At 45.8% G+C, this 19,506-nt stretch overlaps 1 protein-coding gene across 2 annotated transcripts in view; it reads left to right on the top strand.

The window, feature by feature from the left end:
• NRCAM (neuronal cell adhesion molecule) overlaps window positions 1-19,506 on the top strand; it is a 274,576-nt gene that overhangs the window by 171,787 nt on the left and 83,283 nt on the right. For both annotated transcript variants that reach the window (XM_067564201.1, XM_067564202.1), the window contains exons 9-10: window positions 10,979-11,163; window positions 12,969-13,100. In XM_067564201.1, coding sequence (XP_067420302.1) covers window positions 10,979-11,163; window positions 12,969-13,100 — 317 coding nt within the window. The remainder of the gene's footprint in view (window positions 1-10,978; window positions 11,164-12,968; window positions 13,101-19,506) is intronic.

The following is a 19,506-nucleotide window of genomic DNA, read 5'->3' as shown; positions in this document are numbered from 1 at the left end:
AAAGGAAAGACAGGAAGAATAGTGAGAAGCTCAATCAGGAGCTCTTTAATGACCTGAAAATCAAAAAGAATCCTACAAAAAGTGTAAACATGGATGAATTGCTGAGGAGGACTACGAAAGAATAGCACAAGAATGTAGGGACATAATCAGAAAATCTAAGGCACAAAATGAGTTACATCCAGAAAGAGACAGAAAAGGCAATAAGAAGAGGTTCTTTAAATACATTAGGAACAAGAAAAAAATGAAGGAAAGTATAGGTCCTCCACTTAGCAGGGAAGGAGAGCAATAACTGATGACATCAGGGGCTGAGGTGTTTAATGTCTATTTTGCTTCAGTCTTCACTAAAAAAGATGAATGGCGACCCAATAATCAACACAATTAATATTAACAGGAAGGGAAAAGGAATGCAACCCACAACAGGGAAAAGAACAGGTTAAAGAATATTTAGATAAATTAGATGTATTCAAGTCAGTGGGGCCTGATGAAATTCACCCGGGGGTATTTAAGGAACTAGCTGAAGCAACTTCAGAACTGTTAGCTATTATCTTTGAGAACTCTTGGAGGACTGGTGAGGTCCCAGGGGACTTGAGATGAGCAAACCTAGTACCTGTACCTGTGTTCAAAAAAGGGGAACCAAGAGAACTCAGAGAACTATAGACTAGTCACCCTAACTTCAGTCTCTGGAAAGAAACGAGAACAAATTATTAAACAATTGATTTGTAAGTACCTACAGGATAACAGCAATAGCCAACATGAATTTGTCAAGAACAAATCATGCCAAACCATCCTAATTTTCTTTTGTGAAAAAGTTACTGGCCTTGTGGATGGGGGAAGCAGTAAACATGATATATCTTGATTTTAGTAAGGCTTTTGACACAGTTTCACATGAAATTCTCATAAGCAAACTAGGGAAATGTTGTCTAGATGAAATTACTATAGGGTAGGTGCACAACTGCTTGAAAGACTGTACTCAAGAAGTAGTTATCAAAGGTTCATTGAAATTGGGAGAGCATATTTAGTGGGCTCCAGCACGGGTCAATCCAGGGTCCAGTACTGTTTTTAATTATTGCCTTGGATAATGGAGTGGAGCGTATACTTATAAAGTTTGTAGAAGACACCAAGCTGAGAGGGGTTGCAAGCACCATGGAGAATAGCTTTAGCATTCAAAGTGACCATGATAAAAGGATGATAAAAGGATGATGATAAAATTGGATAAATTGGATGATGCTCCTCTTGATATACCCCGGGACGGCATTAGTCTTCTTTTGATAACCTGATCTTTTAGGAAAGATTAAAAAAAACTGGGCATGTGTAGTTTTGAGAAAAGAATATTGAGGGGGACCTAATAACAATCTTCAAATATGTTAAGGGTTATTACAAAAAGGACAGGGATCAGTTGTTCTCCTTGTTCACTGAAGTTAGGACAAGTAGTAATGGCTTTAATCTACAGCAAGGGAGATATTAGGAAAATCTTTCTAACTATAAGGATAGTTAAGCTCTGGACTAGGCCTCCAAGGGAGGTTATAGCACCCCCCTCATTGGAAATTTTTAAGAACAGGTTGGACAAACTCCTGTCAGGGACGGTCTAGGTTTACTTGATACTTTCTAAGTGCAAGGGGCTGTACTAGATAATCTCACAAGGTCCCCTCCAGCCCTACATTTCTATGTTTCTATAATGGGTCTTGTAGAAAGGCGTTGTGGCCTTCCTCGGAGCCTGGGACCGAGGGAGAATCGCTCTGCCCCCGGTGGACAGAACCAGCCCCTGCAGGCCCAGCCACCCGGAAGCAGAGGGGTGGAGCCAGGCCTAGGGCTGGCAGTATAAAAGACAGGCCCAGCAGCTCAGTTGGGAAACGGCGGCCGCAGGAGGCAGACGCATCTTCACGGAGGCTGCAATCTAGGCCTGATCCAGGCCCCGCGGCTGGGTGGCAGAGTCGCCCTGCCAACCGGAGCCTCCAACCCGAGCCGGATCTGCCCGGCCCGAGTGACTGGAGGGCGCTGCCGGACCCTGTTGACTGAGTAGGGTCACCCAGCCTGGAGAACTGGAGAGGGCCCCCGGACCCTGTTGACTGGAAGGGGCCGCCGGACCCTCCTAGCTGGGAAAAGCTAACCCCGCACGCTGGATGGGAAAAATCCCCAGAGGCTGGCCCTGACCTGGAAGAGCTGCCTGGCATGGAAGACCCACCAGCGTGGACTGGCCCTAGCAGACCGGAGGAACTCCTGGGATCCTGTGACCTGGAGGAGTTACCCCTCGCCGACAACCCTCAGTTATTTCTGGACCTGCCGCCAGTTGACAGTGCGGGATTCACCGGACGCTGGCTCACCATCTCCCCCAGCGACCCCGAGGGGGACACATGGATGCAGGTACCCCGGGATTGGGTGGGAGGAAGTGGCCCAGAGACGGCCATGGCCAGTGGCTGAGTCCAGTTGAAACCCCTCCATCAGTGTGTTGCGGCGGGAGCCCCGCTGACTCAGTGGCAACACCTTTGCCGCTGACAGGGCCTTGGGCTGGGACGCAGTGGAGATGGGTGGCCTTGCATCCCACCCCCCTTCCCTGGTCACACCGGGCGAACGTGCTTCCTCCTACCGCTACCGACAGAGGAGCCACTGCTGCATGCTTGCCCGCCCTGCCTGAGGGCCGGGGCACTAGACTGCTTCCTTGGCCGCCCTGCTTCAGGGCCTGGGCACTAGACTGCTTAGTTTCCTCCCCTGCGTGAGGGCCGGGGCAACAGACTCCTAACCGACTGCTAATTCCCCTTAGCAGAGGCGCTGTGGCCTTCCTCGGAGCCTGGGACCGAGGAAGGGACGCGATGCACCCGCCAGGCCGGGCCTTCTGCTTACACTGGTGGAGAATGCGGGCAGCCACCCCCCTGACCTAAGGGGGACTACCCGCTGGGACACTCCATTTGCCCCATGACGCCAGGGAGCGGCGGACCAATGGAGTACAAAGTTTTTATGAAGTGGTGGGCCGACCACCAACAACAGCAGCAGGTGTCCCAGCTGCAGCAGCAGCAACAGCTGCTGCAGATCCTAGGCACGCAGCAGCAGCTGTTGATCCGGGATTTGGGGACCCAGCAACAGGAGCTGCAGAGACAGTATGTGCAGCAGCTGGGGGCCCTGCTGCCCAAGCCGGCTGGCCCAGAGGAACTTCAGGCCCGGCCACCACAGGCCCCTGACCAAGTTAGGACCCACCCCCACCACCACCCCGCAGCCGCCCCTGACCAAGCTAAGACCGGGGGACAACCCGGAGGCCTTCCTAAGCACATTCAGCCTGATCTACGCTGGAGAGGGACGGGCCCGGGGCCCAACTACCCCGAAAGCGACGGTCACCGTCGACATTGTGGGACAATCCCTGGAGGCCTTGGTCAACTCGGGGTGTGGAAAACGCTCATTTTGAGGGGGCTGGTCCCCGAAACTGACGGACCCTCAGGCAGGTCGGCCTACGATGTATCCACGGGGACCTGAAATTCTACCTTACCCTGCCGGTGGCCCTGTCCATTAGACCGGTCACCCGGGTGCTTCCTGTAGGGCTGGCGCCTCGTCTCCCATACCCCGTTATCTTGGGCTAGGATTGGCCGGACTTCGCGGGGGTCCTTCAGCGGGTAGGCCACAGAGGGGGGGAACCCGAAGGGAGAGGACCCAGCTAGTACGGAACCACCCCCTGAGGATCACCAGTCGGAACCTGCCCCGGATCCCCCCGGGGAGACAGAGGCACCTGAAGAAGAGGAACCGCCGGCCGGGACGGACTCAACCGGCCAAGAGGAGCCGGGGGCAGATATCTGTCGGGACCAACGGGAGGACCCCACCCTCAGCCGTGCCTATGACCAACTGGCCGCAGTGGATGGAGTGGCCACCGACCCCCAGAGGTTGACCCGGTGGCCACAATTCGAGCTGCACCACAACCAACTCTGCAGAATAGAGTGGGATGCTCGGATGCAGAATCCCCATGCCCAGTTGCTGGTGCCCCAACCCCATCGAAGGGCTGTACTACAACTGGCCCACGATATTCCAGTGGCGGGCCACCTGAGCACTGACAAAACCTTGGCCCAAGTGCTGGCCCGATTTTTCTGTCTCGGAGTCCACTGAGAGGTCCGGGACTACTGTGCCTCCTGCCCAGAATGCCAGTGGGCAGCTCCAGCTGGGGTGCCATGGGCCACCCTCGTACCTCTCCCACTGATAGCCACCCTCTCGAAGGGGGTGCCGATCAACCTCGTGAGACCTCTGGAGTGGAGTGTAGCAAGGTACCACTACCTCCTCGTCTTAATGGACTATGCCACACACTTCCCGGAGGCAATCCCATTGAAGAACGCAACCGCCCGGACCGTCACGGGGGAGCTCGTGCAGGTTTTTGCCAGGATGGGGCTACCCAAAGAGCTCCTCACAGATCAGGGGACCAATTTCACCTCCCGACGGTCTGCGGCATTCCCGGGATCCGGAAGCTCCAGACCTCCGTTTACCACCCCTAGACTGACGGGTTGGTGGAGCAGTTTAACCGTACTTTAAAACTCATGCTCCGGAAGTTCCCCCCGGAGGACCTGCGCAAGTGGGACTAGTTGATCCCACCCCTACTTATGGCCATACGAGAGGTACCCCAAGCATCCATCCAGTTCTCCCCCTTTGAGTTATTGTACGGGCGGCAACCCAGGGGGCTCCTGGACTTGATGCGGGAACAGTGGAAGCAGGCCCTTTCACCAACCCAGGGGCTACTGGAATACGTCCTGGACCTACGGGAACGCCTTATACAGGCCGGGGCCCTAGCCCAGGAGAAGCTGCAGCATGCCCAAGCCAATCAGGCCCAGGCCTACGATCGAAACGCGCGGGCCCGCTCCTTTGAGCCCGGGGACCGGGTCCTGGTTCTGCTACCATCCGCAGAGTCGAAACTACTGACCTGATGGCAAGGATCCTACAAAGTCCTCCAGCAGGTCGGCCCCGTGAACTTCGAGATCCGGCAGCTGAACTAGCGGAAGCAGAGGCAGATTTACCACGTCAACCTCTTGAAGCCGTGGCGTGTGCGGGAGGGACTAATGATTGACCCGTACACCCTGGACCCAAACCTGGGTCCCCAGGTACCCCAAAGGGAGGACCAAGGTGAACCGCAGTTGGGGCCCGATCTCTCGAAAAATCAAAGGCGGCAAGCGAAGCACCTGCTGGATACCTTCGCCACGACATTCACCCCGACCCTGGGGAAGACCACCCGGGTCTACCACACCATCGAAACACGCCCCGGTAAGGTAGTACCTACCGGCTCTAGGTCACCCCCCACCATCTACAGGCTGCTGTGGAGGAGGAGGTCCAGGCAATGGTACGGCTTGGAGTAATCGAACCCTTGACCAGTGAGTGGGGCAGCCCCATCGTCCTGGTCCCAAAACCAGATGGGTCACGCTGGTTCTGTATAGACTTTAGGCGGGTCAACGCCATCTCGAAGTTCGACACCTACCCCATGCCGAGGATCAATGAGCTGCTCGACCAACTTGGGGAGGCACAGTACTTCACCACACTTGATCTCATCAAGAGGTATTGGCAAATCCCCCTGGATGCCCAGTCCCGTGAAAAGACCGCATTCGTGACCCCAAGCAGGTTGTACCAGTTCGTAAGGATGCCTTTTGGAATCCACGGGGCCCCCATGACCTTCCAGCGTTTGATGGATGGACTCCTTGGACCCCATGTACACTACGCCATGGCCTACTTCGACGACATGGTGGTCTATAGCCGACACTGGGAGGACCACCTGAATGAAGTGGCCACTGTCCTGAGGATGCTGCGGGAGGCCGGGTTAACTGTGAACCCCCAAAAATGTCGTATCGGGTGGCAGGAGACCACATACCTGGAGTACACACTGGGTCGGGGGACCCTGCGCCCCTTGATTGGGAAGGTACAGGCGCTCCGAGAATATTACCAAGAAGCAGGTGAGACAATTCCTGGGGTTGACCAATTACTATCGGCAGTGCGTACCCGGCTATTCTACCCTCGCCGTGCCACTAACAGTCCTGCTCCGTAAGGACGAGCCAGTCCATATCCGGTGGACCCCGATATGTGACCAAGCCTTCAACATCCTGAAGGACATGCTGTGCCACAAGCCTGTCCTTTACAGCCCTGATTTTAACCGCACCTTCCTGGTACAGTCTGATGCCTCGGCCGTAGGACTGGGGGCCATCCTCACCCAAGACATCAACGGGGAAGAACACCCCATACTATATATTAGTCGCAAGCTCTTCCCCCAGAAGTATGCGACCATTGAGAAGGAGGCGCTAGAGGTCAAATGGGCACTGGAGGCGCTTCGGTGTTACCTCCTCAGCAGGCTGTTCGTGGTAATCATGGACCACACCCCTCTGCGCTGGATCCACCAGATGAAGGAAACAAAAGCGAGGATCATGTGCTTGTACCTCGCCCTACAACCCTTTGCCTTCACCGTCCAACATCAGGCCGGTAAGGACCACGCAAACACAGATGCGTTGTCTCACTTAGGGGAAGGGGCGCAGGCCAGCCCCGGAGACCAGGAGCTGGACTTGAGGTGGGGGGTGTGTAGCAAGGCGCTGTGGCCTTCCTCGGAGGCTGGGACCGAGGGAGAATTGCTCTGCCCTGGTGGACAGGCCCAGCCACCCGGAAGCAGAGGGCTAGGGCTGGCAGTATAAAAGACAGACCCAGCAGCTCAGTTGGGAGACGGCGGCCGCAGGAGGCAGACGCATCTTCACGGAGGCTGTAGCCTAGGCCTGATCCAGGCCCTGCGGCTGGGTGGCAGAGACACCCTGCCAACCGGAGTCTCCAACCCTAGCCGGATCTGCCCGGCCTGGGTGACTGGAGGGGGCTGCCCGACCCTGTTGACCGAGTAGGGTCACCCGGCCTGGAGAACTGGAGAGGGCCCCCGGACCCTGTTGACTGGAAGGGGCCGCCGGACCCTCCTAGCTGGGAAAAGCTAACCCCGCCCTCTGGATGGGAAAAATCCCCAGAGGCTGGCCCTGACCTGGAAGAGCTGCCTGGCATGGAGGACCCACCAGTGTGGACTGGCCCTACCAGACCAGAGGAACCCCTGGGACCCTGCGACCTGGAGGAGTTACCCCTCATTGATGACTCTCAGGTATTCCCGGACCTGCTGCCAGTCGACGATGAGGGATTCACTGGACGCCGGCTCACCATCTCCCCCAGCGACCCTGAGGGGGACACGTGGATGCAGGTACCCCGGGATTGGGTGGGAGGAAGTGGCCCAGGGATGGCCATAGCCAGTGGCTGAGTCCGGGGCGAAACCCCTCCATCAGCGTGTTGCGGCGGGAGCCTCGCTGACTCAGTGGCAATGCCTTTGCCACTGATAGGGCCCTGGGCTGGGATACAGTGGAGACGAGTGGGCCTGCGTCCCCTTCCCCCCTTCCCTGGCCACACCGGGCGAACATGCTCCCACCTACCGCTACTGATAGCGGAGCCACTGGTGCATGCTTGCCCGCCCTGGCTGAGGGCCGGGCCACTAGACTGCTTCCTTGCCCGCCCTGCCTGAGGGCCGGGCCACTAGACTGCTTCCTTGCCCTCCCTGCCTGAGGGCTGGGCCACTAGACTGCTTCCTTGCCTGTCCTGCCTGAGGGCCGGCCGCTAGACTGCTTCCTTGCGTGCCCTACCTAAGGGCTGGGATGCTAGACTGCTTACAAGCCCTCCTAACCGACTGCTTATTCCCCTTAGCAGAGACGCTGTGGCCTTCCTTGGAGCCTGGGACCGAGGAAGGGTCACGATGTACCCGCCGTGCTGTGCCACCCACTTACAGGTCTTCTCAGGCAGCAAACCCAAATGCTGCAGACTCTGGTGGCCTACAGGTCCAAAAGTCCAGGACTCTCAACCCTGTTCAGTCCTTGGATAACTCTATGGTCACTGCTTCCTACCACTCCATGCTGGGGGACAGCAAAGAAAATCACAGCTTCATGGACACTGACCTGTGAGAACCACTGTTGGTGTTGTGTAGCCACAATGAACTGCATATATTCACTCAAATGAACAGAAATGTTTACTTTCTTTCCGATTTTAAATGCCTCCCTCTTAATTTATGTTAAAATTTGTGTTATGTTGCCTGGGTTTTTTTTTCCCCTCAAATTATTTTTCAGTACTGTTTTTCCTACTCAATAAAGTTCTATTTTTGGAGAATAAAATTATCTTTATTAGTTCACAACACATATTGTAGAATGCATACTCAAAGCAAACAGTAGTTGTAGATGTACAGCAAGTGCCATTTAATTCATAATTTCAGGCAAACACACACTCATATTTATAAATGTACAGCCAGCACTGCACAGTTCTTAGCAGTACCCAAAGCTCTAGGCCCAGAGAACATTCCAGCACAGATCACTACTATGTCTGACCATTAAAGTACTCTTTCAAAGCCTCCCTCAACTATGTAGCTGCACACTGGGCTCTTGTACAGGCCATTGTGTCTGCCTCTTCAAACTCAGCAGACAGCCACTCGACCCCCACTCACTCTGTCAGCAGCTTTCCCCCTTTGCCTCACAGATATTATGCAGGACACAACAGACAGCTATAACCATTGGGATGCTTTCCTCACTGAGATCCAATCTTGTGAGTAAACACCACCACAGTCCCTTCAGTCTACCAAAGGCACATTCAACTGTCATTCTGCACCTGCTGCAGTAGTTGACTCTTTCCTTGGTGCTGTCAAGGTAGCCAGTGTACAGCTTCGTGAACCAGGAGAGCAAGGAGTAGGCTGGGTCTCCCAGAATCACTGTTGGCTTTCAATATCACCAATGATAATCCATCCACTGGTTGAGGAAAAAATGTCCCTGCTTGCAGCTCTCTGAACAGTCCTGTGTTCTTAAAGATGCGAGCATCATGCACCTTCTCTGACTAGCCCACATTGATATCAGTAAAGCTTGTATAACCGTAGAAAAGTAGTCCTTTCTGTTGATGTACTCTGTGGGTGGTACCAAAATAGGGATATGCATGCTGTCTATTGCCCCACTATAGTTGGGAACTCCATTGCTGCAGTGGTAGGAACTTGACTGCTATCTCCCAGAGATGCCTGGGTGAGTCATTTCTATCCCACAACATGCCGTGAAGTTTCCTAAAAGGTACTGTGCTGGATGGCAGCATGGGGCACACTGGGATACCTACTCATGGAGCACCGCACTTTACATTGCCACAGGCACTCCTGGTGAGCATGCACAATACCAACATAAGCAGCCAAGTATGGATGCGTCCAAATGATATACAAACTTCAGCAGCTGTATGCCAAAGTAACTTGCATCAATCAAAGTTTGAAGTGTAGACATGGCCTTGATGGGGCACGGGAATGTCCTGCTATGTCTCCTTTGCTCTATCCATTCCCTCTAAACCAGCTTTAGGGGGCTGTGTGTTGTCAAAACTAATACTTTGGCTCTTACTACTCAAAGATCCTCCCTCTACTGATGAAATCCTTTGGTGAGCCAGATCTGTCAGGTTTAAGGTTGCCACTGGCATAAATTGTTTCCACTGGCACAAATGTCTGGAATGCAGCCAAGTGTCAGAGCTATGGTCCTCATTCACTGAAATGCAGGTTGTGATCTGATCAGATCTCACAAACTAAGCAAGAATGATTTGGCCTGGTCAGTACTCAGATGGGAGACATACAAGAAAAAAAGGATGCACAGGAAGTAATGTTAGTAATTCAGTAAGGATCACTCTTCCTTCTGAGTCAGTTCTGACTCACTGCTCTTAGCACTGTCAAAGAGCTAGGGAATACTGTTGTGCTGCAGTTGCCATCTTTAGGCTGAGACTTAAAACTGAAGCCCTCCCCAGTTAAAATTATGTGACAATTGTTATAGAGGAAAGGGGTGTTAATATTTCTTTTTGGCCAGGCCAAATTCAGATTTAGGTAACTTCATTTTACTTACCTACATTCTTCCTTCACTTTCAGTAAGATATAATATATTTTATTTCCTGCTAAAACTTGTGCAGATATTTGCGGTGTGCTGTTAGGCCTACTCCTAACAACTCCGGTTGAAGTCAACGGTGGTTTTGCTGAACAGTTCCTGTGGAATTGGGGTCTTGACTAGCTGTTACATACCACCAAGAGGAGTCTTAATTTCAGTATCAATTAAGTGATTCTTGGGTGCATGGAGTAGAGCCAGTCAAAATTTTTAATGGAGAAATTTTTTCCTTAAAAATATAGTTTTGTAAAAATAGAAAATTTTCACCAGAATTTATATTTTCCTGTGAAAAATGTCTATCTCCTTATGGGAAATATAAAAATTAACATTTTTGTTTTGAATTGACATTTATTAAATTTAATTTTTTTGTTCAACTTAAAATGGCATTAAAGCATCATTTTGGCTTAAAACATAGATAATTATGTTTTAATGAATTTTTTCATTTAATTTTGACTTACAAACATAGAGAATTATGTTTTAAGTCAAAATTAAATAAAAAAATTCAGGCTGAATCAGTTCAAAATTTCCATTGGAAAAATTGAAATCAACTGAAAAATGTCAGAAAGATTTTTGTTTTGGAAATTTCTTGAGAGAAAAATTTCAGATTTCTGGCTTACTATAGTATAGTTTGTAAAGTACAAAAAGTATTATGGATTTGCTCAAGATGATAGATGCTGCATAAATGTGACATTATTACTGGAAGCTACCTTCTAAAGTGACATGAAAATCAAGTTGCCACCACAAATAAATAATCATAGCTTAGATAAAGAATATTCAAGTATGTATTTGAATCTTTTATTAGAATCATTAAGGATAGTAAATTGCAATTGATTCAGCAAAAATGTAGTCTATAATTATTAAATCAAGGAATTTTGTTGATGTTAGTGACGCTACAATTTACTGAAAATGACAAGAGTAATGTTATAAATTTTTCCTCATCTGTTGGTCATCCCCAAAAATCCAGGCTAAAGTTCTCCAAACAATAATTGCTTTTACATATAAACATGAAAAATTAATGGATTGAACTCTTAACCCCGCTTTCCCCCCCCAGCCTTTTAATCTCATTTGTGTTTTTGTTTCTTCAGACCCACACCAGTTGTCCGTTGGATTAAAGAAGGTGGAGAACTGCCCATCAAGAGAACATTTTTTGAAAATTTTAAGAAAACTCTCAAGATTGTAGATATTTCTGAAGCTGATTCTGGGAAATATAAATGTGTAGCAAGAAATCCATTAGGTTTCACTCACCATACCATTACAGTAACTGTCAAAGGTAATGCTTAAAATAACCACAAATTTAACAATGTCACCATCCCAATGCAAGATTATATAGTAATGTAATTTATCAGGAAAATATATCACAGTAAATCATATTTACAAGGATGAATAACTGTAAAATGAACTGAGTAAAATAGTCATTAAATCAAATGAAGTTTCCCACAAGACAGGCTTTACCATGTCCAGTCTTTAATTTTCACAATGGCCTCATTTTAGTATGTGATTGTGTTTTTTTGCCAAGCAGCTGTATGGTGCTAAATTGAGACTATCCCTTAGAAAGAATTCCATTAATACAAAACTAACTGGTATCTGTGGTAAATTTTGTCTAGAAACTTCCTTTCAGTGTCATAAGAGATTGTTTCTCCACTTCCTCTGCTGCTCCTTTCCCTTCTCCTAGGCTATGTCTAAACTACAGCTTTTGTTGGCATAACTTATTTCGCTCCGGAGTGTGAGTAAATCACTATTTCAGCCCCCGCAAGTGGTAGAAGCTATATCAGCAGGAGAAGTTCTCTGGCCGACACAGTGCTCCCCACACCAGTGCTGACATAATTAGAATGGCTACATTAGAGAGCTTACAGTTTACATTGTAAACTCTCTAATATAGCCGTGCCCTTACTCCTTGTCCTCCTTTCTTCCTTTCTCTCTCTTCCTCATCTTTTTTTCCTTCTATTCATCCTCCTCTGTCTCCCATCCACATTCTTCTTCTCTCTTCTTCTTTCTCCCCTTCCCATCTTTCCTTTTGCTTTTTTCATTTCTCCTTTTTCTGGTTTTGCCAAATTAATGTTTACTAGGTTTTGTCTGTCCAGTGGTATTATAGCACTGGGATTCAATACACTTCAAACGTGTTGGTATTTCAAGTGTGCCTGAGAGTTTGTAAGTGATTTAGTTAATAATAGCCAATTATTCCTGACGTGGCAAATCAGTCACTTCTCTTAAGTAACCTGTTAGTGTTTGCGCAGAACTCTTGACACCAGTTTATATTGATGGTGACCTTGGCTTGGTTCAAAGACTGTCTGTGGGTATGATCCTCTTCCTTTTTAAAAATAAAAAGATATATTCTCTGTGTCCACTAATCCAAATGCATTTACATAAAATGTGACAAATATGCTGTTTGCATATAGTTACTGCAAAGGATCTGCTGGTTAGGCGTATGGAAGTTATTTTTCTTGTAAGGAAATCATCCCTTCTCCATTTTGGTTTTCTTTCTGTGTTTGTCAGCCAACCAGGATGAAATTCTGATCCCACTAAAGTCCCTGGGAGTTTTTCCATTGACTTCAATGGGGCCAGGCTTTCACCTAAGTCTGTTTCTCCTCCCACACCTGCCTGAGTCACTTGCACTTATCTCTTCCCCTATTATCAATTCCTTTCTTCCTCTTCTCCAAGTAGCCTGAGGATGAGGAGCACCTCAAAAGTTATTAGAAAGGCTACTGTCCTAATCCTTTTTATGGAAGCCACAGTCTGTTAGCTTTTGCTGTATTTAGGAATACAGATTAGGATCAAAATAGTTGAATCACATTTTATTTACCTGAAAATTTTTGATGTAAACAGCTATGCATACTTTATGATTTACTGTCCATCTGTTTAACAGTTTAAAAGCTTGTGTCACTTGTAATCTGAGCTAATCAAATAATGATTTTACCAGTAAATTATTCAATATTACAAATAGAAAAATCAGCAAACACACACACACACACACACACTGTTTGTTTATTTGCCAGTTATAGCTACTTTTCTGTATGACCTTCTGAATGGAGACTTGGACCATTGTTTATTGTTGTGTTTTTCTTTCTCTGATCAAAGCTGCTCCATACTGGATCACAGCACCCAGAAACCTTGTGTTGTCTCCTGGAGAGGATGGAACCCTGATCTGCAGAGCTAATGGCAACCCCAAGCCTAATATTAGCTGGCTAACAAACGGTGTACCCATAGCAAGTAAGTTATTTAATCATCTTAATGGAGGATGAATAAAAACACAAACAAATAAGGATTAAGCATACATAAGGGATATGAAACTTGTTCACATAAAAATAATTACTCCATATTTAAGGATATTTTGCCTCACATCGAATACACATAAAGTGAGAGAAAAATGCTACTGTGCATGAAGATAAAATAGCAGAAATTACTTCTATTGTGTCCCAATGTGATGAAGCTTGAGAACATTACTGTTTTGGAGTGGGCAAGTCATTATCCTTTTCTGCTCTCTGTTAGTGTTATACCATGGAGATGGGGTCTTAGTAACAGTCTTAGTAAAGGTCTGATGTGTTCCGTTCACTGGTGATATCACAGGGATAGAATTGCTAATCGTATTGCCATTGCGATATTTACTCGGTCTCTTAAGATTCGTATCTACTCAGTTGCATCCCCATTGGAGAGTTGGTTCTGCATAAGAATTGAAAAGGGGGTAGGAGATCAGAAATAAGCCTCTATAGCTGTATTAAGCACCGCTGCAGGGGTTAGAATTTGGAATATTTTTTAGCTTTCCAGGCCTCAGCAATCAAATGCTGTAGTAAGGCTGTCTGAATGAATCAGCAACAGTCTGGAAATCAGCTTGTGCCAATTTAGGTGTCAGAGGCGATGAACCCCTAAGGCAATAAAACAACCGATTCTGTCCATGTGGATAAGAAAAGCAGTTGTGAATTGATGCCCCAACCACTCATTTGTTGCCAGTATTCTGACTGGCAACACAATATGAAAGAAGCAAATTAAATACTATCTATAGCACATTTTTACTTGAAGAGAACTTACAGACCAGTATTGCAGTCTGCTGTCAGTTCTTCTTATATTCAGCTTATATTATATTATAAAATCACTGCTGGTCCTTTACCCTTATCCCTCTTCTTTCACAATGCAACACTAAGACAAAGCCAGTCAACCTAAGCACCTGCCTTGTCAGAAATGATGGTAGTGTTCTGAAATTCTGCCATCATGAGCTGGCACTTCAAAGATTTAAAAGTGTAGTAGGAAAGGGAAATTGCAGAAGAAGTTTAAAAAAAAAATATATAGTTCAGGTAAAGGTCAGTGAAAGAGACAGCAGGACTTTCAGGAGTCAGAGTCCATTTCAGGAAAAAGCAAAAGAGAGAAGAAAAATCTTAGCTGATAGGTGTAAAACTTCTTGGGAAAAAGAAAAGAGACAGCTGGTCTGGGGAAAATAGCTAATATGACTAAAAAGGAGAATATAAGGAGAAGTCGAGGGATGTTGCTGTAAATCAGGCATCTGCAGGGGAGAAGATAGAAACACTCACCAGGGAAGGCATATGTATGGAACAGCTAGATAAATATGATTTGATTAGGACTGTAATATAGGTTTTGAAATGACAGGTCAAGATGGCTAAATCAGTCACATAAACTTGAGGTTAAATAGGTAAATCTCAAAAGCATTCATAAGTGTGCAGGACACACTTGAATAGGTCAATAGCTGATAAAATAACAAATACAAAATTTTATATGCATGTCATAATTTTCTTTCTTTACTTTCTCCTGCTGTTTTGTTTCTTTTCCTGCCCTATTTTTATGTAGATTTTTTTTGTCCTGTCAGCCCTTACACTTCATCTGTCCCCTCCTCCTCCACTCTCTCACCCGCTTGTTCTCTCTTTGATTTTTCCAGTCATCCTCTTCTGGTAATCAGAATCTACCTCCCACCTCTGTTGCATACTAATGTGTCACTGATACTTTTGGAAGTTTAAGCTCTCTCTCATTCCTTAGCAGGGTTCTGTGTTCCCTCCACCATCCCTCTTTCTTTAGCAGCTGCAAATATTTCACTGGGAGTTAGCTGACTACTCCACTGTAAAGTGTAACTAAAGTAAAGGACATCTGAGGGAGAGCAGGGGAGAGAGGGGGGAGGCAAGTGACAGTTCTTGTGAATTCTGTAGCTTCTAAAAGGAAAGCATTGTAGTTTAAAATATTTGAAGCCACTCTGTCAGATTTGCAAATGCAACATGCCCTCATTTTCACTTGGTTTAGAAAATATTCAGGTGGGCAGGGCCTATTGGTTTCCATCTGAATTTTTAATGTATCATTGTAAAATGAAACTAAAGCATCTGGTTGGGTTGCAGAGAATGCTGGGAGAATGACATCCATGGCACCATTTAAAAGCAAAATGGCTACATTTGAATTTCAAAGACCTTCCATCATGATAAATCCCACAATGCACCTCCTGTGGCCCAATAATCTGTTTGCAGTACTTTAATTTTCTAATGGAAAATACAACTGGGAGATGCTTAATGCTCCCGGTTTTGTTTTCCATAATAGGCAGACAAGGGAGGGGGCAGTGTTGAAGACAGACCTCTCACCTGTGTTTCAGTTAAAGGAAGGATCACAAACACCAAGGACAGGGATAAGAACATAAAAATAGCCATACTGGATCAGACCAATAGTCCATCTAGCTCAGCATTCTGTCTTCCAACAGTGGCCAATGCCAGGTGCTTCAGAAGGAATGAACAGAACAGGTAATCATCAAGTGATCTATCCCCTGTCACCCATTCCCAGCTTCTGGCAGACAGGTGCTAGGGACACTGCAGTGCGCGGTTTTGCATCTCTGCTTATACTGGATAATAGCCATTGATGGACCTAGTCTCCATAAACTTATCTAGTTCTTTTTTGAACCCCATTATAGTCTTGGACTTCACAACATCCTCTAGCAAAGAGTTCCACAGGTTAACTGTGCAGTTATGTGAAGAAATACTTCCTTTTGGTGTTTTAAACCTGCTGCCTATTAATTTCATTTGGTGACTCCTAGTTTTTGTGTTATGAAAAGGAGTAAATAACACTTCCTTATTATTTTCTCCACACCAGTCATGATTTTATAGACCTCTATCATATCTCTCCTTAATCATCTCTTTTCCTAGCTGAAAAGTCCCAGTCTTATTAATCTCTCCTCATATGGAAGCAGTTCCATACTCCTGATAATTTTTGTTGCCCTTTTCTGTACCTTTTCCAATTCCAATATATCTTTTTTGAGATGGGGCGACCAGATCTGCATGCAATATTCAAAATGTGAGCACACTATGGATTTTTAAAGAGGCAATATGCTATTTTCTGTCTTATTATCTATCCCTTTCCTAATGATTCCCAACATTCTATTAGCTTTTTTGACTGCCACTGCACATTGAGTGGATGTTTTCAGAGAACTATCCACAATGACTCCAAGATCTCTTTCCTGAATGGTAACAGCTAATTTAGACCCCATCATTTTATATGTATAGCTGGGATTATGTTTTCCAATGTGCATTACTTTGCATTTATCAACATTGAATTTCATCTGCCATTTTGTTGCCCAGTCATTTAGTTTTGTGAGATCCCTTTGTAACTCTTCACAGGCTGCTTTGAACTTAACTATCTTGAGTAGTTTTGTATCATCTGCAAATTTTGCTCCCTTACTGTTTACTCCTTTTTCAGATCACTTATGAATATGTTGAACAGCACTGGTCCCAGTACAGACCCGTGGGGGACACCACTATTTACCTCTCTCCATTCTGAAAACTTACCATTTATTCCTACCCTTTGTTTCCTATCTTTTAACCAGAAGAGGTTAAAAGAGGATCTTCCTCTTATCTCATGACCGCTTACTTTGCTTCAAGGTGAGGGACCTTGTCAAAGGCTTTCTGAAAATCTAAGTACACTATATCCAGTTGATCATCCTTGTCCACATGCTTATTGACCTCCTCAAAAAATTATAGTAGAATGGTGAAGCATAATTTTCCTTTACAAAAATCATGTTGACTCTACCCCACAAATCATATTAATCTGTGTGTCTGATAATTCTGTTCTTTACTATAATTTCAACCAATTTGCCTGGTTCTGAAGTTAGGCTTACCGGCCTGTAATTGCTGGGGTCACCTCTGGAGTCTTTTTTAAAAATTGGCGTCACATTAGCTATGCTTTAGTCATCTGGTACAGAAACTGATTTAAATGATAGGTTATGTACCACAGTTAGTAGTTCTACAATTTCATATTTGAGTTCCTTCAGTACTCTTGGGTGGTACCATCTGGTCCTGATGACTTATTATTGTTTAATTTATCAATTTGTTCCAAAACCTCCTCTAATGACACGTCAATCTGGGACAATTCTTCAGGTTTGTCACCTAAAAAGAATGGCTCAGGTTTGGGAATCTCTCTCATATCCTCAACCGTGAAGACCTATGCAAAGAATTCATTTAGTTTTTACACAATGGCCTTATCTTTCTTAAGTGATCCTTTAGCATCTCGATCGTCCAGTGGCCCCACTGGTTGTTTAGCAGGCTTCCTGCTTCTGATGTATTTTAAACATTTTTGCTGTTACTTTTTGAGTCTTTGGCTTGCTATTCTTCAAATTCTTTTTTGGCTTTCCTTATTAAATTTTTACACTTCACTTGCCAGAGTTTGTGCTCCTTTCTATTTTCTTCAGTAGGATTTAATGTCTACTTTTTAAAGGATGTCTTTTTGCCTCTAACTGCTTCTTTTACTTTGTTGTGTAGCCACTGTGACCCTTTTATGATCCTATTACTATGTTTCTTTAAATTTTGGGTATACATTTAAATTGTAAATTGAATGAGGGGAGAAAGTTGAAAGGCAACATCATGTAAAAGGGGGAAAAAGAGTGGGCACTTAAAAAATTAATTAATAAAAGAGTAGTGACTAAAATAATTCCCCTTCTCCTCAGGGTCTGTTACCTGGTATAAGCATCTTTTTTAAAAGAAATAAATTTTAGTTCATTTTCGTTATAATTACTGTAATTTCAGACCATGCTGGTGTGATAAGGGCCTAATCTTGCAATGCTTGCTCACATGAGTAATCTTTATATGAGTGGTTCAGTTTATGGTTTAAATGTTCAGCATGGGTTTACAAAAGGGAAATTATGCATAAAGTGTCTGAAATTTTAAGGAAGTAACAACCCAGAATAATTGGAGGGGGAACAACTGACATAACTGGACTTTAGAAAAGCTCTTGCAATACTGCACAAAAGACTAATTTATTGGTTCAGTGATTTATAGTACAGGGTGAGCTATTAAATATTAAAAACACATTTCAAAATTAGAGGAAGTAGTGTACTGAAAGAAACTGTTTGATTATCTTCACTTGAGATGTTCTTTACTTGCTTTTATCATTTTTCACATTAAAATAATACTTTTATTCAGTCTCTCTTTGTAATCACATAATATTACATTGAATTGAAGACAGAAAGGATAACCCTTTGATCTCTGTTCATGAGAATGTTTCAGAATTCTTGGTTAGAAAAATTCTTGGTTCTTATTATTTCCCCTGAACTTTTACAAACACACACGCTCTACTGGTCCCAGGCACACACGTGTGGGATGAAGGCTATTGGGCTCTTATACTCTGGAGGAGACCAGTCACATAGGGGAATGACTGTCAGTCCCAGTACTCGCTCACCATGCCGGCCATCAGTTCTTCTGGAGCTGTGCAGATGGGCCAGGATCTGGCCTAATGAGTGCAGCATGGATGAAATCTGTTGAAGCCGAGTTTTATTTACTGCATACAATGTACCCAATGGGCGGTGCTAGGTGGTGCCCAAAATAGGTGGTGAGGCTGCAGGTAACAATCTGTCACCTCACAGCCCCACCTCCTATCATCCCCTGTGGGTTGATCCTATTTTCAAAATGGAGAGCTAGGACACCAACTGGGGAGGTCTCAAGGAGCTCTTTGTCAGGGGAATAAGGAAGAGTTGATGGGGGAAGAAAGAAGAAGAGAAAAGGGCACCCTTTTCCTTTTTCGGTCTCCTCTCTCTTTTAGAATGAAAACGTATGATAGTTTACAATAAAGGTTAAGATGAGAGAAAACAGTATTTATTTCTCTTAATATTATGTGTCCCCTTGCTGTTGTCTCCCAGTCCCAATCTCTACCCCTCCAATCTAGCTCATACCAAATCATCTCCCAGCTACTGTCACTACCACCACACACACCAACTATCAGTTCATCCACACTTTCATTCAGTAATTGACTTCTTTACTCTCTGCACTCAGTCCTGCAAACCTGGCCCATCCACTGCCCAGCTCAGAACTTCTCCAAGTCCTGCTTAGCTATCTTCAACACTTCCACCTACCCAGAAATACCTCTACTCCTCCCCAGAGCACACACAATCCTGCCCAGGGCCGAGAATCCCTGCTTTTCCATCCTAATCTCCCCACAGAATATAGGCAATTAAAACAACACCTTGACTAAACCCACAAAAAAGACTCTAGTCCTATAACATAGTCTAAATACATAACATGAGATTTAGCCACTTTGAACTAAGGTCTGAGAAAGTAGATCTGCACAAAGCACTAAAGAGCAACATATTTTTGTTATGATGGACCATGGAGAACATTCAGGAGACCTCAAACATCAGCAACTAAACATT

This window comes from Emydura macquarii, unplaced genomic scaffold (genome assembly GCF_026122565.2).
Source record: "Emydura macquarii macquarii isolate MOO-44397 ecotype Brisbane River unplaced genomic scaffold, CSIRO-AGI_Emac_v2 contig_2636, whole genome shotgun sequence".
In the NCBI taxonomy this organism is placed as follows: Eukaryota; Metazoa; Chordata; order Testudines; family Chelidae; genus Emydura; species Emydura macquarii.
This window is presented reverse-complemented; position numbering and strand designations above follow the sequence as displayed.